This window comes from Callionymus lyra, chromosome 13, assembly GCF_982586985.1.
Source record: "Callionymus lyra chromosome 13, fCalLyr1.hap1.1, whole genome shotgun sequence".
In the NCBI taxonomy this organism is placed as follows: Eukaryota; Metazoa; Chordata; class Actinopteri; order Syngnathiformes; family Callionymidae; genus Callionymus; species Callionymus lyra.
The window spans coordinates 24,515,726-24,532,339 of record NC_141830.1 but is presented as its reverse complement, the minus strand read 5'-3'; the positions used below and the strand labels follow the sequence as shown (position 1 = coordinate 24,532,339).

The following is a 16,614-nucleotide window of genomic DNA, read 5'->3' as shown; positions in this document are numbered from 1 at the left end:
TAAATACACTGTTTCATGAAGATTCATCAACACATCACTACCATCTAGTGGACTCTGAAGATAATGGCACTGTTTCATGAAGCCTCATCGACACATCACTACCATCTAGTGGACTCTGAAGATAATAACACTGTTTCATGAAGCTTCATCGACACATCACTACCATCTAGTGGACTTAGAATATAATAACACTGTTTCATGAAGCTTCATCAACACATCACTAGCATATCGTGGACTCTGAAGATAATGACACTGTTTCATGAAGCTTCATCAACACATCACTACCATCTAGTGGACTCTGAATATAATGACACTGTTTCATGAAGCTTCATCGACACATCACTACCATCTAGTGGACTCTGAAGATAATGACACTGTTTCATGAAGCTTAATCGGAACTTCACTACCATCTAGTGGACTCTGAAGATAATGACACTGTTTCATGAAGCTTCATCAACACATCACTACCATCTAGTGGTCTCTGAAGATAAAGTTAACTAAACAGTTTAACCGGTCGTGATCGATGACAGGTGTAGCTGACAAAGACTCGGTTCTGAAGCAAATATTTAAACTCAAATGAACTTTATTCCTCTCGTCCTTTGATGTCGTCTTCGTAGAACATTAAGCATTTCTCAGGTCAAATGTTCACGATTTCACATGAAACTGGAGGTAAATAAACATGAAGCTGAAGTGACAGGAGTTGATTTTACTGAAATATCACCTGCTGATCAGAACATCTGTCGGGAAATAAACCTGAATATTGTTTCTTTTCTTTTTTTTACTGCAGGTCATTATGTCACATATTTGTATGGGTTTTATTATTATTATTATTTTGTAAAAATATTCCTAATACAGAAAGAATGTAGGTAAGTAAGTAATATTTGTAGAGCGCTTTTCCAGACCAGGGTCACAAAGCGTTTAAACAATAAAAACAATACTCAATAAAATATATACTTAAATGGTGAAGATAACACAGAGACAAACACAGGAGTTCCAGAAAATCAAGGAAAAGCCTGAACAAATAAAAACGTCTTAAGATGTTTCTTAAAAGAGTCAGTAGACTCCATCAAGCGCAAAGAGAGAGGAAGATCGTTCCAAAGCTTAGGAGCAACAGTCTGGAAGGATTTCTCTCTTCTGGTCCTGAAGCATGTTCAGGAACCATCAGTAGATTCTGATCCACAGACCTCAGAGCCCGAGCTGGGGTGTAAGGCTGGATCAGATCACTGATGTAAGGAGGAGCCTGACCATGAATAGATCTGAAAGTAAGAACCAGAATTTAAAATGATCCTGAAAGAAACTAGCAACCAGTGAAGAGAATTTAGGATCGGAGAAATGTGAGTTCTTCTACTAGAGTGGCTCAGAATTTAATCATTCAATCGTGAATTACACGCTCTAGATCATGTTGTGACAATGTGCATCTATTGAGTGGATATACATGAACATAATAAACTTGATAATTATAAACTAATTGAACTAAATGTGATTTATTTGTGTTCAAACGTTCAATTAAAATGTTAATTTCAATTCACATTATTTCAGTGCATTCTTGAATTTCTTACTCAAGATATTGATGAACGACAAAATTAATGTTCAGGTTTTACTTTCGTTCACACACAAACCAGGGCCTCAGTGAGTTCGATAGAAACATGGATCTGCGTCTTCTCCGAAACTCACCCGGGGACACATGTCACCCGATGACTCAGGTCCACATTATTAGGTTTCCAGCGTAACATTGTCTGTTTGCAGAACCGTAACCAGATCTTAGAATGGATCCACACACTTGTCCTGCTGTGATTAGGCCTCTGACCTTAGAGACGAGTCAGAGCCAACGAGGGTCAACGAGGGGTGGACTCGATTGTTGCCAGGAGTTTATTCCATTCATGCTCCCGGAAGAAAGAATCTGGTTCCATTGGAGGGGAAGCGAGTGGGCAGCAGCTTCACTCCCCCATTCTACAAGACTTGAATCACGCCCCGAAAGCCTTGAGACTCAAACTCAATACATCACACGGGTATAAGAAGAGCTTCGCTCCTGGAGGACGCCACAGACGTTTCATCGCGGACGAGGAGGAGGAAGATCTGATAACTGAGTCTGGAGGGACGACAGGAAACACAAAGATCTTTTCTTCAGGTAAAATCTGACTTTATTCGTCTCTATTTTCAACTGATGATGATTTACGACATGTGTTTATAGTTTATGAACATGTTCGTCTGGCGTGAGTTACTCAGAGCGAGTCATGTGTTTATATCAGAGGCTCAGAGAAGAGAAGGTTCTTAAAATAACAAACGTGATTTTTGCGTCACTTCAATCACAGCTCAAGTTAATTATAGTTCAAACAAATATGTTTCCAAAGAAACAGTTTGATCCAAATAAGCACCAACTCTTTCAACAAACCAACTATTTGTACTCGTCCCAGACAAACTGTTTGAGTGTGTATGGTATACTTTCATCAAATCATCCTAAACAGCGAAAGAAGGTCACCCCGCATACAAAGGCACCTCTGTTGTCACCTGCTCTGGGTTCAATCCTTCAGTTGTCTGCTGGAAACATATCACAACACATAATTTCTCGACTCCTGACCTTAAATTATGGAACTCATCTCAGGTCGTGAATAGGAACTCACTCCGAGAACGTTGGGATTTATCGATGGTTCATTTAGTTTTATTGATTCTTTCACACATTTCTTACAGCGAGGATGCTTGTGTGTCCCGTAAGTGTGCGCTTGTGTTTGGATATTTTCGGAGCGTGCCGTGTATTCACAATTTCTCATGCTCCAGATTTAGCTCGATTTAACTGCATATTTAAATCCTAATCTTTGACTATGATCTGGGCCTGGAGCGAGAAAGCAATAGTTTCTTTACAGACGACAAAATAAATCAACCTGATCGTCAGGTCGGGGTTTGACGACGTCTGGCGAAAGTTTACAGGAGTATTTTTGTTAGATTGATAGACTTTATTAATCAATTTCACAGCAGACGATAGTTTTATAGAAACAACAATAACGTGCTAATAAAAGAACAGAGTTCCTGGAGCGAGAAAGCAAGAGTTTCTTTACAGGCGACAAAATCAATCGACGGCTCCGCGGATTGATCTTTCATTACCTCATGTTGGAGGTTGAACCGTCTCAACGAAGCTGACGACGAGTCAATCCAACAACTTTTATCTTTTTATTATGGTTCAGAACAATCAACAAATCCTCACCGTGTATCATTCGACGACATATTTACAGCTTGTGTAGAAGTTTATGAAATCAAGAGTTTCTGATCCATTTCAACTGAACTGTTTAAAAATATATTTTTTGCCTTGAATATATTTCAAAAGCAACATTAAACACCAAGAATCTACTGGAGAGGTTTTAACCAAGTTGAACGTGATGTTTTGATTGGACTTGTTCTTCCTCCGAGAACATGTGACGAGTGACACGTGTGATCGATGAGAAAGTTTCACTTCGAGATAAGATTCCTGGCGCGAAATTCGACGGATTTTGACAGATTGCTCTCATTTGTCCCGTTAAATAGTCGAGTAACGACATGTTTGTTGTGCTAAACATTGGTGAAACTAGTTTGAATCTAACGAACGACCGACTCTTACTATGACTATTATTCTCTTGTGATTGAACTGGTGAACGAAGCACAAAAATCCATAATTAGGTGAAGAATCTCACTCTGTTCATTTCTTAAATTGAAAAACTAGGATTTTTCATTTATAAAAAAAACAAACAAACGCCAGTTATTTATTGAACACAAATAGACTTATATATACTTTTGACCTTTTCTAGAAAGCTTGGGAATCTAAAGACACAATAGCAGTAGTAGTTATAGTTTATACAAATCCTCGTAATGTTTTCTCTTAATAAATGTTATTTCCAAAAACAACATCTGCAGGAAAACACAGTCGGGGTTCCGGTTGTTAATGTTTGTATTAATTATTTTTTATTAGGAATACAATTAAGCAGCAGATGCCACATCTAAGAACCATTATTATCTTTTCATATTACTGAGTTTAATTGGAAGAGACAGAACTTTTCAAGTAAACACGAAGATCAAACACTGAGACAAGAGCCTTGATCTGGTTTTGTAAACCAGGACGTAACATTTTTCTCTGACACTAGGGGGAGCCAGAAACAACATTTATAATCTTGTGTGTTGCTGCTCGAGATCAGAAGATTGCTATTACCGTATTTTCAGGACTATAAAGTGCACTTAAAAGCATTTCATTTTTTTTAAATGACTCCTCATAATCCTGAGCGATTCATATATGGATTAATTTGTGTTGTGTTTACTGACGTAGAAGTGTGTGTGTGTGTGTGTGTGTGTGTGGTGCACAACGGTACTGTAATAACTGTAATGTCTGCTGTATTATTGTTGCATTAAAGGTGTTTTATTGAGAAAAAGAAAGAGATTATTGAGTGAAAAATGAGTAAAACGTGAACTTTCCAACAAAAAAAATCAGTTAAAGAGACTCATTTGATAAATGACGATCAAACACAAACACACACATTGAAACACACTCTGTAAAAGCTAAGACACACACATACACAACACCATCGTCAGCATACGATCAAACACAAACACACAAATTGAAACACATACTGTAAAAGCTAAGACACACACATACAAAACACCATCTTCAGGATACGATCAAACACAAACACACACATTGACACACATACTGTAAAAGCTCAAACACACACACACACGACACTATCGTCAGCATACGATCAAACACAAACACATACATTGACACACAGTCTGTAAAAGCTAAGACACACACACACGACACCATCGTCAGCATACGATCAAACACAGACACACACATTGACACACAGTCTGTTAACGCTTAGACACACATACACGACACCATTGTCAGTAAACGATCAAACACAAACACACACATTGACACACAGTCTGTCAAAGCTAAGACACACACACACACACACACACACACAACAACAACATCGCCAGCATACGATCAAACACAAACACACACCACTAGTGTGAAGCACTGAAGACGTTTGTTCCTGATGTGTATTGTGTTGTATTTGTGGTGTATTTGTGTTGCATTTGTGTTGCATTTGTGTTGTATTTGTGTTGCATTTATGTTGTATTTGACGTGTTATAACTTTGAACAAGGTTTGATTCGTCAGACGGTGTTTTTTTCTTCCATGAATGAGGTTGAAAGTTATAATGTTGCGTTTAATAAACTGACTCACTTAACTTAATGTGTCGTACAATCTGGTTCGTTTTAAATGTGAAACAATTTCAAAAACAACGATTAAATTCGTGAAACACGTCAGTTTTTCAACAAAAACGACTTTCTCAGACACGCAATGACATAAAAACGTGCAGCCAATGAATCAAGAAACACAGTTTAACGGTTTGCAGCTTCATTAGTTCCATTAACCACACCTGGAGCAGATTTATGTGCAAGGCGTGTCAAGTGTGACATCTACCAGTCATCTGACCTCTGACCCAGTGAATAAAGAGGTCATAGACTCTGTCTATGATATTTATTTTTCATAATATTTATGATTTTTTTTGTTAATATTGTTATTATTTATTTATTTAATATTGTTATTATTTTTTCCGTTTATATTGTTATTATTTATTTAATATTGTTATTATTTAATTCATTATTAATATTGTAATTATTTAATTCATTATTAATATTGTAATTATTTATTCCGTTAATATTGTTTTTATTTATTTCATTAATATTGTAATTATTTATTTCGTTAATATTGAAATTATTTATTTCGTTAATATTATTATTATTTATTTATTCAATATTGTTATTATTTATTTATTTAATATTGTTATTATTTATTTATTTAATATTGTTATTATTTATTTCGTTAATATTGTTATTATTTATTTGGTTAATATTGTTATTATTTATTTCGTTAATATTGTTATTATTTATTTGGTTAATATTGTCATTATTTATTTCGTTACTATTGTTATTATTTATTTCGTTAATATTGTTATTATTTATTTATTTAATATTGTTATTATTTATTTCGTTAATATTATTATTATTCATATCATTAATATTGTTATTATTTATTTTGTTAATATTGTCATTATTTATTTCGTTAAAATTGTTATTATTTATTTCGTTTATATTGTTATTAATTATCTCGTTAATATTGTTATTATTTATTTCATTATTAATATTGTAATTATTTATTTCATTAATATTGTTATTATTTATTTCATTATTAATATTGTAATGATTTATTTCGTTAATATTGTTATTAGTTATTTCCTGACTTTTTTTTCTGTGAAGAACCAAGAGACAATTATTTGGTTAATTCTTTTTTTTTTAATTATTAATATTGTCATTATTTCATTATTAATATTGTTATTATTTATTTCACTATTAATATCGTTATTGTTTGTTTGTTTTAATATTGTTGTTATTTATTTCTAAAATATTGTTAATATTTATTTCCCAACTCTCTGAACTGAGGGAGAATTATTCCAATAATTTAAAGTCATGTGACCTTCACATGAGACGTGAAGAATGTAAACGTGATACACACATGTATGACCTTCAGTCGACTCCTGAGGAGAAGCAGATGTTTGCACTTGTTATAGTGATGTTCATGAAGTCGACAAATCATTTCCCAGTAGATGATGTTACCTCATGATTCTTATGAAACCTTCTCCTCCTGCAGCTCCACCATGACCTGTGTGTTGGTGGTCGTGCTGCTGGCGTGTGTGTTGGCTTCAGGTCGAGGGACGACGTGTCGTGACGACTGCAGCCAAGTGAGCACAAGAAAGAGTTTACAGGTCAGTCTTTACTTCTACCTGGAACATTGTTTGGATTATTTGTATCATCTTTATCCTCATCCTCATCTTCATTGTCTTCATTATCTTCATCTTCATCCTCATCTTCATTATCTTCATCCTCCTCATTCTCATCTTCATTATCTTCATCCTCATCATCTTCATCCTCCTCATCCTCATCTTCATTATCTTCATCCTCATCCTCATCATCTTCATCTTCATCCTCCTCATCCTCCTCATCCTCATCTTCATTATCTTCATCCTCATCCTCTTCATCTTCATCTTCATTTTCATCATCTGCATGATCTTTATCCTCCTCCTTATCTTTATCCTCATCTTCATCTTCATTATCTTCATCTTCACGCTAATCCTCATCCTCATCCTGATTATCTTCATCTTCATCTTCATTATCTTCATCCTCATCCTGATTATCTTCATCTTCATCCTCATCTTCATTATCTTCATCCTCATCCTCACCCTCACCCTCACCTTCATCTTCATCCTCATCCTGATTATCTTCATCTTCATCTTCATCCTCATCTTCGTCTTCATCCTCATCTTCATCCTCATCCTCATCTTCATTATCTTCATCCTCATCCTCATCCTCATCCTCACCCTCACCTTCACCTTCATCCTCATCCTCATCCTCATCTTCATCTTCATCCTCCTCATCCTCATCTTCATTTTCCTCATCTTCATCTACATCTTCATCTTCATCATCCTCATCCTCATCATCCTCATCACCATCTTCATCTACAGCTTCATCCTTATCATCCTCATTCTCCTCATTTCTTTATCTTCATCATCATCATCCTTATCATTCTCATCCTCATCATCAAAATAAAAGTAGTTTCTGATGACGAAATCCTGTTTATTCTGAAGTTTCTTTCTCGTGGTTGGTGTCCAGGAATGTCTCCAGTCCTGTTTGAACCCCACAGAAGTCCCGGCTCTGAGCGAAGCACCGTCGAGGGCGACTGACAACAGCGGTGACGACAGTAACAACGAGGAGGAACTCTTGCTCGGCCTCCTGATGCGAGTGCTGGCCTCGGACGAGCAGATGGACGCGTCCGCACCCAGAGCACACGGCGACAGGCAGCGCTCGTACGGCCTGGAGAGCTTCCGCTGGAGCAGACCCTCGGGGAAGCTGGGCCTCAAGGACGACCGGAGACGCGCCTACTCCATGGAGCACTTCCGGTGGGGCAAACCTCCGGGGCGCAAACGCAGGCCCGTTAAAATACTGGCCTCGAGCGTGGAAGGCGGAGCGTCGACCGAGGGAGGCTCGGCGACTCGCAGGAACTTGAGCAGCAGAGACGACGAATCCAAGGAAACAAGGAGCCAGACGTCGAACAGAGGCGGGAAATCCCAGAGGAAGGACGGGACGTATCGCATGAACCACTTCAGGTGGGGGAGCCCCCACGTCTCCAAACGGAACCGCAACTTGATGAGAGCGTGGGAGGAGAGGCCTCGGGGGCCGCTGGCCAACCTCTTCCGGAACATTTTGATCAAGGAGGGAATAAGGGATTGAACCCACGTCGACCTGCATGTTTTACCGACTGCATCGTGATTTGTACAAACTTGTTTACTAGAGCATGATGTTGAATGTATTTTCAAGCCAAATAAATATGAATAAACACAACCGCAACCGAGTACAAGGAGGAAGAATCATTAAGAAAATATATGTGTTTGATAATTAAATGTATGTGTTTGTAGCATGTATAGAATGTGAATATGAAACACTGAGTCTTAACAGCTTCAAAATTAGACCTTGAATTAAAAAATAATTCACAATTTATTTGTTTTTCAATTAATTAATAAATTCAGTTTTAAAAAAGTGCTATTATAAGTGACAATTTTAAAAAAGAAAATTGATTTCCATGGATAATTCCTACTTCCTGTGACCGTTGCTTTACGTCGCAGCAGAGATGTGCTGTGTCTCAAATCGCATACCTGCGTACTCAAAGTTAGTATTTTTAGTGTGTAAGTGCGTCTCAATTCTTAGTATGCGAAATTTAGTGCGCCATGCACACTAAATTGGTGTACTAAAACGCCCACAAAACTGAGCATGGTTCGATGGACACGTCATTAAGATGGCGGCCGTTTAGTGTGGTTAGTACCACACTAAACGGCCGCCATCTTAATGACGTTTTAAACAGAAGTTATGTCATATATTTATTCGTATTATTTACAGGTGCATTTTTAGTAGCAGTAGAAGGATGACATGTCTTCGGTGCTGATACCAGCTTAAATATCTCACGAATATTTAGCTTCTGATATTTTTTCTTTATTTCTTCTTCCAAACTTGCAAAACGTGCTGCCAGCAGGTGTCGGCGATAGCGTTCAAACAGCTGGTTGCAACCATCGTTAAATAGTAGTAGAAGAAGAAGCTGTCGCGTCATTTCCTGTTAGTGTGTAGCGGCAGTGTTTGATTTGAGACATACTATCTGTGGAGAATTTGCGTACTAGTTAGTACGTACACTATCCTGATGCATACTAACTTCTAGTATACTAAGAGAAGTATGCGATTTGAGACATGGCAATGGATTGATTCCCCTTGCTAGCTTGGATGTTAGACTTTTTTTTTTTTCTTTTTTTAATTTCTTACACATTCCATTTTTTTTTACAATGAATTTTTATTAATTGAATTTCCTACAGTGATTTATTTAGTTTCCATTTTTTCACACTAAATTTATTATTTTATATTGAATTATTTTACACCAAATTTATTTAAATTCAATTTCCTACCCTGACTTTATTCACATTTCATGTTTCTACTCTTGTTTTTTGGTACATTGAATATCTTACACTGGATTTATTTACTTCTTTTTTTTTTAACTGAACTGTTTTACAAGGAAGAGGGTTTTTTGACACAAATGTATTCAAGCATTGCAAAAAAATAACGGTTCTTGAAATTTTATGTATTTTTTCAAAGTCTGATTTTGATGCTGTAAAAATGTGTTAGGAATTCATTTTAAAGATCAAATGTTCTTTAATAATTCAATGAGATAAAGTCAACAAAATGAAAATAAGAAATAAACATGTTGAACGATATTTTCAGTTACACTCAGATTTATAAAAGGATGAAATAATGGAATGATAAGTTTTAATTATGGCTTTTAAAAACATTTAACAATCTTTATAAATTGTATTCAAATAACGTTTAACTTGTGAGGTTCACAGAAAGTAGTCATTTAATTTAAGCAAATATGTGACTTACCTGTGTCGCTCCATGCTAACGCTAACCTCCATTAGCACACAGCAGTTAGGTACAAGCTAACGGTGTTGTTACTTTTTAAATAATTTCTAACACACAAAGCTGACTATTTGTTGTTCATGGTTTGAAACAAACCTCAGGAAAACAGTGGAAACAACCACTTGAAGTTGTTTTCTCTGTAAATAAAAGGATCAAAAAGGACATTTGAACAGAAGTGAGATGGTCACAGACAGAGTTTATTGAACAACAGAGCTACAGCATCAGCATGCAAGGTCATCACTCATAAGGCCGGTTCTCCGAGTCAAAGCTGCCGTTCTCACTCACCGTCCCAATGTAAAGTGCAAAGTTCACAGAGAGCAGATTTGACACACAGCACTACACCGTCAACGGATGGATTCACCAGACGCGTCTCCAACACAAGCAGATGGTTCTAAAACAAACACAACTGACCTCACGTCAGTTTGTCGCCACCGTGCGTGAAAAAAACGACACAATCTGAAATGGACGGGACGGACGAGTACGACGTCACACGGTTTTTAAATCAAACGACACCAGAAGCCGTCGTCATCTTCGACAGACACACTCACTCACACACACACACGTGCAGGAGCTACACACTCTCCGGACAAACCGTCACAAGAGAAAACACGACAGTTCCTGCAGACATCGGCCGGACTCCAGCCAGATTATTGCCATTATACATGTTCTCGACTTCTAATGGCTTTTCTCAAAAGAAAACTGCGACGCTCAAGTAAAAGTTACTGACACTAGATTTTAAAAACAAAATCATTAGTTTGGCTGAAGATTGTTGATGTTGTGCTGGTTACTCATGACTAGAATCATCTCAATTATGAAGGAATATAAAACACAACTCAGTCCGGTTAAACACATACGTGTGTGTGTATATTTGTATTTACAGGTTTGATCTGCGGAGCATCAGCTCGACTCACGACAATAATGCAGCGTCTCTTCACTCAAGGCACCGCTCTGAAGGACAGACACACGAAAATAACAACATCCATAGAAGCAGAAACGGTTGTTACGACCAGGTGACGGACGCTCGTCACGCGCCAAAGAAAAAAGCACTTTTGGTCGACACGACAGAAAAGTTACGAACAAAGCAGAACGAGGATCATGTTTGTGTCGCACCAGAAACTATCGTCTGTCATCGTTTTAGTGGCAACTTGAAGTTCACACAAACTTCACTCATGTTCTTATGTCGACTCATGTTGATTATCTTCAGAGTAATGTGTTCTTTTTAGAGTTATCGACAAAAATGTTTGTTCATTTTAATGTAGCGACTGGAGCTCAGTTGTCTTCATCTTTGTCCAAAAAGACACTTAAAAACATCCAAATACCTCCATACTGCTCATCTGTAACGTCCATCTTGTCTTGACATGTTAATATAGCTTCATGAAACAGTGTCATGTTGTTCAGAGGTCAGTAGGTGGCGCCATCAGTTTAAAAATGATGTCTCCTTAGCACACTTGTTCAAAACAAAAAGTGCAGAGACCCCATCTAGTGGACTCTGAAGATAATGACACTGTTTCATGAAGCTTCATCAACACATCACTACCATCTAGTCGACTCTGAAGATAATGACACTGTTTCATGAAGCTTCATCAACACATCACTACCATCTAGTAGACTCTGAAGATAATGACACTGTTTCATGAAGCTTCATCAACACATCACTACCATCTAGTGGACTCTGAACATCATGACACTGTTTCATGAAGCTTCATCAACACATCACTACTAATGTCAAATGAGTGTGAGAAAGAGAGTCGGACCTTGATGTCACATTAATGAAGGAAGCTTTTGTCTGAATATCCAAATGTTAACTTTTTGATACAACTTGTGACATATATATATATATAGATATAGATATATTTATATATCTATATATCTATATATATAGATATATAGATATTTATGAGCAATTTTATTTTTGCTGTATGTTTTAATACATCTTTATACGTTACCTTTTGGACGTTACAGACGAGCAGTGTATGGAGGTTTTTAAGTGTCTTTTTGGACGAAGATGAAGACGAAGACAACTGCTACATTGAAATAAACAAACATTTTTGTCTAGAACTCTAAAAAGAACCAATTACTCTGAAAATAATCAACACAAGACGACATGAGAGTAGAAAACGAGTGAAGTCATGACTCAAAAAAATGACTCTGATGTGTTTAGATGGAAGATCAAGACAACCTACGTTTGCAACCTTCAGTGCCTGTGTGTTGCTGTAACTTCTACACTAGACTCTTGAGTACTACTACAGTAGAACTGCGTACTAGCGACTGCTGCGGTTCTCAAGCGTGACGTGGCGACAACTTCAAACGCGGCTGGTCAGTACATTTGGCTGCTGGAACTGGTTCCGCTCGCTCTAGTAGACGCAGAGGTCGGGGAACTTCATCTCGTAGATGGGAACCGAGCGACTCTGGGTCTGACCGTAGCCGGACGAGATGGTTCCGGACGGGCTGGGAGGCGGCCTGGAGGCGAGAGAAGCGGGTTATGACGGAGCTCGTGGGAAACACTGTTAGACGTACACACCTGATGGTGATCTCGAAGATCTGATTGAGTTTGCTCTGGAGCAGCGACGCCTGAGGAGCGAGAACACAAGCTTCAGCGCCACTCTTTGAACAAACACGTGCACAAGTGTTTACCCTGGCGCCGCAGTGAGCTGCGATCTCTTCGAACGGAGCCTTCTGGAACTTCTCCACCACCTGCCTCCTTCTCTCTCTCTCCTGCTCCTCCATTCCCTCGCTGTCCACTAAAAGAAGACACAGCGTCAGCGGGTTCTGTGGTAGACACGACACTACATTGTCACATGACCTTCAGTTAAACTTACGAAAGCCCTGGAGATATTCTTTTCTAGGTTAAGAAGAAATCATTTTTAAGGACTACACTAATATATATTTAAACTGAAAGATAATCTTTAGGTTTTGACCAGCAAGTTTTCAGAGCATGAATAAAAAAACGGATACGTTCAAATGGTTCTTCCGGGTCTTTTACGAGGAACAGATCTACAACAATAAGCTCCTTCAACAACAACTGCAGACGACTGGAGCAAACACACAAGAGAAGCTCAGTGGGTCTCGATCTAGGTCTGGTGGCCACATGTCCCCCTTTGCAGCGTCATGTGGACAAAATTGAAACTCTGGTTATTGAGCTGATGAGAAGATTCCAGGGTTGAGTCAGTACTTGAGTGACTTAGGTCAGTCTGTCAAACTGAGAAACCTGATGTTGTATTTAACAAAGACCTGTTTCTAGTTCAACACTGCAGAAAACTGACCACAAACAATTTCCTTCAACTGAGAAAAAACAACTGATGTCACAACACGATCTGGATCTTATAATCCATGTGTTTGTGTCGTTTAGACTATTGTAACAGTTTGTTTTCATGTCTTAACAAGAAGGATCTGTCTCGCCTGCAGTTAATACAAAACCCTCCAGCAAGAATTCTGAGCCGCTCTAGTAGAAGAACTCACATCTCTCCGATCCTTAAAACTCTTCACTGGCTGCCAGTTTCTTTCAGGATCAACTTTAAAATTCTGGTTCTTACTTTCAGATCTATTCATGGTCAGACCTTCCATCAGTGACTTACACCCCAGCTCGGGCTCTGAGGTCTGTGGATCAGAATCTACTGATGGTTCCTGAACTTGCTTCAGGACCAGTAACGTACGGTAAAAATTTTAAGAAATGATTAAACCCACCAATTGCATTTTTCAGGGTCTCAAATGTGATCTCCTCCGCGGGTGTTCTCTGCAACACAAAAGAAGAATTACAAACATGTGGACACACATGTCTGGCTTCATCATTTTTTCACCTCCTCTTTCTCTGGACTGTTTCGCGACTCGACCTCCACCTGCAGAGAGATGGTCTCTCCGATGCTCTTCCTCTTGGACAGACGGTCCTCATCTGAAGAAACAAAGTATCAGCAACTATCAGTGTAGTAGATCAACACTTTAGCTGCAACACTAGTGACTAAGATTTGGTGATTATTATTCTTAACCCTCGTGTTAAAACACCGTTGTTTTCTGCCACTGGGTCACCTTGACCCTGAGATATCACAAGGGTTAAAACAACAAACATTACAGTAACTTCAAGTGTGAATCAGATGTCAAGTTAGTTCAGAGGAACACTTTTACATGATTAAAGGTTTTTTTTAGCCATAACAATAAACCAGGTTAATAATATATATATCTTTTTTTATATATATATCAATACCAACACTAATTTTAAAGGTTGCGCTATTTTAGCTAACAATTTGAAAATTGTAAATATAAATATGGATTTGCTATTTTTGTAAAAAAAAAACAACAACATTGTTTTACCTCTGCCAAGGAGGTCATGTAATCATCAGCTTTCATCTCTCTCTTAGCAAATTAACTATTTTGGTGCTGCTCCATCTGGATCCATGATTAAGTTAAAGATTCTCTGTAGTGCAGCAGGAGCTCTGGCGCTTTCTCTGCCCAAGTTGTATCTTTTACACGTTCCAGACCATAACTGCCACCTGCTGTTCCAGTGGACTCATTGCTACTAATCATTCAACTTCTTAAAGTGACAGTTCACTAAATTGAGTTCTTATGTTTGTTTCTTCATGAAACAGTGTCATTATGTTCAGAGTCCACTAGATGGCGTCTCTGCACCATTTTCTTTTTAACAACTGTTCTAATGAAATATTTTTAAAGCAATGGTGCCACCATCATTGTATCACTCTACTGTCTCACCAGTGAACTGAGGGATGTACGGAGTCGCCAGCCTCTCTGTGTTGTAGCCACTCCCACCGAGGACTTCGGTGATCTTCGACTGGAGGAACAACATGTCGCCCTCAACCATCTCCAGTGAAGACGGCAGCCTGAAAGGAAATGTCCGTTCCGAGTCTCTTTCTTCCTCAAAAATGACTGTTAGTGGGACTTACTTGGGTCTCTCAATGAAGACGTCCTCAGGCAAGAGATAGAGGCTTTCTTTCTGCCTGACTTCGATGACCTGGACGTGAAAAGCGTAAAGTATTCAGGGAAAACATTCTCATTGTACGTGCGAGTCCTCATTGAAAGACAGACCTCGTGAATGTGCTGGCAGAAGGCCGGGACAGTGGTGAGCTGGCAGATGAGGTTGAGGTAGGCAGCAGCAAGAGCATGAACAGCACAACGGTTATAAACTGGCATACCCTCGTCCGTGGACAGAGCCAAGTCCTGCAGAGGGACGACACATAACCTCAGCTCGTATCTTTCTAACAAGTCATTTATGCGTGTTTAAGCTCATGATCCACATTAATCACACATTTAAGTAACATTTAACTAGGACTATGATTTTAGCAGTAGTGTGGTCGTCTCTTCCCTTAAACACATCGAGTAGCAGCAGGCAAAATATATTATTGGAGAAGTCCGACAACAACAGGAACAATCAATAAATCATCTTTGCTTGGGGTTCTCTTGAGGTTTTCTCCGTGACTGTAGTCCTTGGTCTCCTAATGACCTGCACACAGTGCAGTCTATTCTGACTTTGCTACAAGAGTGAATTCAAATGACAGGAATCGAGACATTTTCTTGAAAAACGTTGCAATTGTTGGTTTGATTTGGAACAGTCATGAATCTTTTTGTTTCTGACATTATTCTTATTTTAGATGTTTGTTAACAAAATGCAGTTTTATCACAATATTTATAGTCAACCTTTTAGGATTTACTGTAAAATGAAAACGATCATTCTTATGTTTGAGAAACTGTATAGTTTACTGTGATAATAATGAATCGCAAGGTTGATTTACAGACAGAAGATGAAGATAACACAAACTATTACCAATTTTTATTATCAAAATGATGTTTTCAAAGTTAATTTTAAATGGCAACTAATGTTAAACTTCAACTCTCCTGACTCACATGTAGTTAATGTTCTTCTCTCCTAGATGCAGTAAGTTCCTCATCATGACCATGTTTAACACTTATTACTTTATAAAGTTGCTCTGAAATCTGGGCGAACGAGAGGTTACGAGAGTCCATTATGACGTAATAATGGCTTCATTCCTCCTCCAGCCAGCTGTAAACATGCCTGCTTTGTTCATACAACCAGTCCCCTGGAGGTGGAGACTTCCTGGATTCATGACACTGCTAAACATTGATGTTTGACCAATCACGGGAGAGTGGGTGTGGTTATGGTTTTACAATATTTTAATATCCAGAAAAGGAGAGTTGGCCACTAGATGGAGTCATAAACTAAATAATCAACTTTACTTGCAGGGAATTATAATTCTAAAATACTTGCTTATGATCCAAATCTAAATCACTTAGAAATCATTCTTATATACATTTATTGAGCCTGTGTTGTTGTGTTCATGCATACTCCGTACATACGTTCTATTAATCCTGTCTAGAGTAACGATGGGAACCAAGCTTGAGTTCAACATCACCTGCAAGGCCAGCGCCAGGCGTACGAGGTCCACCACCACCTCTTCGTTGGCCAGTTCCACGCTGAGGAGACCGAGCAAGGCAAAAAGACTCTCGTAGTGCTGCTGACCGCTGCTCTGCTCTTTACAGCCCAGGTAGATGTGGCGGTACAGCTGCTGTCCATGCTGTCGGACAAACAGAGAAAAGGTTCAATACTAGCA

The 16,614-nt window shown here is 38.3% G+C and overlaps 2 protein-coding genes across 2 annotated transcripts in view; one reads left to right on the top strand and one right to left on the bottom strand.

Moving 5' to 3' along the window:
* Positions 1 to 2,046: 2,046 nt before the first annotated feature.
* LOC148067899 (pro-opiomelanocortin-like) lies at positions 2,047 to 8,425 on the top strand. Its single transcript, XM_087805564.1, has 3 exons — positions 2,047 to 2,128; positions 6,678 to 6,792; positions 7,697 to 8,425. The coding sequence occupies exons 2-3, from the start codon at positions 6,685 to 6,687 to the stop codon at positions 8,312 to 8,314; spliced, it is 726 nt and encodes a 241-aa protein (XP_087661690.1). The 5' UTR covers positions 2,047 to 2,128; positions 6,678 to 6,684; the 3' UTR covers positions 8,315 to 8,425.
* Positions 8,426 to 10,883: 2,458 nt separating this feature from the next.
* Positions 10,884 to 16,614, bottom strand: part of LOC148067898 (protein EFR3 homolog B) — a 28,110-nt gene continuing 22,379 nt past the window's right edge. Inside the window, exons 15-23 of the mRNA XM_087805481.1 lie at positions 16,417 to 16,578; positions 15,074 to 15,205; positions 14,932 to 14,999; positions 14,741 to 14,868; positions 13,837 to 13,928; positions 13,724 to 13,772; positions 12,674 to 12,780; positions 12,561 to 12,610; positions 10,884 to 12,499 (exon numbers count right to left, since the gene is read on the bottom strand). Of these exons, the coding sequence (XP_087661607.1) occupies positions 12,394 to 12,499; positions 12,561 to 12,610; positions 12,674 to 12,780; positions 13,724 to 13,772; positions 13,837 to 13,928; positions 14,741 to 14,868; positions 14,932 to 14,999; positions 15,074 to 15,205; positions 16,417 to 16,578 (894 nt within the window). The 3' untranslated portion in view covers positions 10,884 to 12,393. The remainder of the gene's footprint in view (positions 12,500 to 12,560; positions 12,611 to 12,673; positions 12,781 to 13,723; positions 13,773 to 13,836; positions 13,929 to 14,740; positions 14,869 to 14,931; positions 15,000 to 15,073; positions 15,206 to 16,416; positions 16,579 to 16,614) is intronic.

Coding starts and splice junctions, on each gene's coding strand:
- LOC148067899 (XM_087805564.1), top strand. CDS start 6,685: ATGACCTGTGTGTTGGTGGTCGTGCTGCTGGCGTGTGTGTTGGCTTCA. Junction 6,793..7,696: donor GCACAAGAAAGAGTTTACAG/GTCAGTCTTTAC, acceptor GTTGGTGTCCAG/GAATGTCTCCAGTCCTGTTT.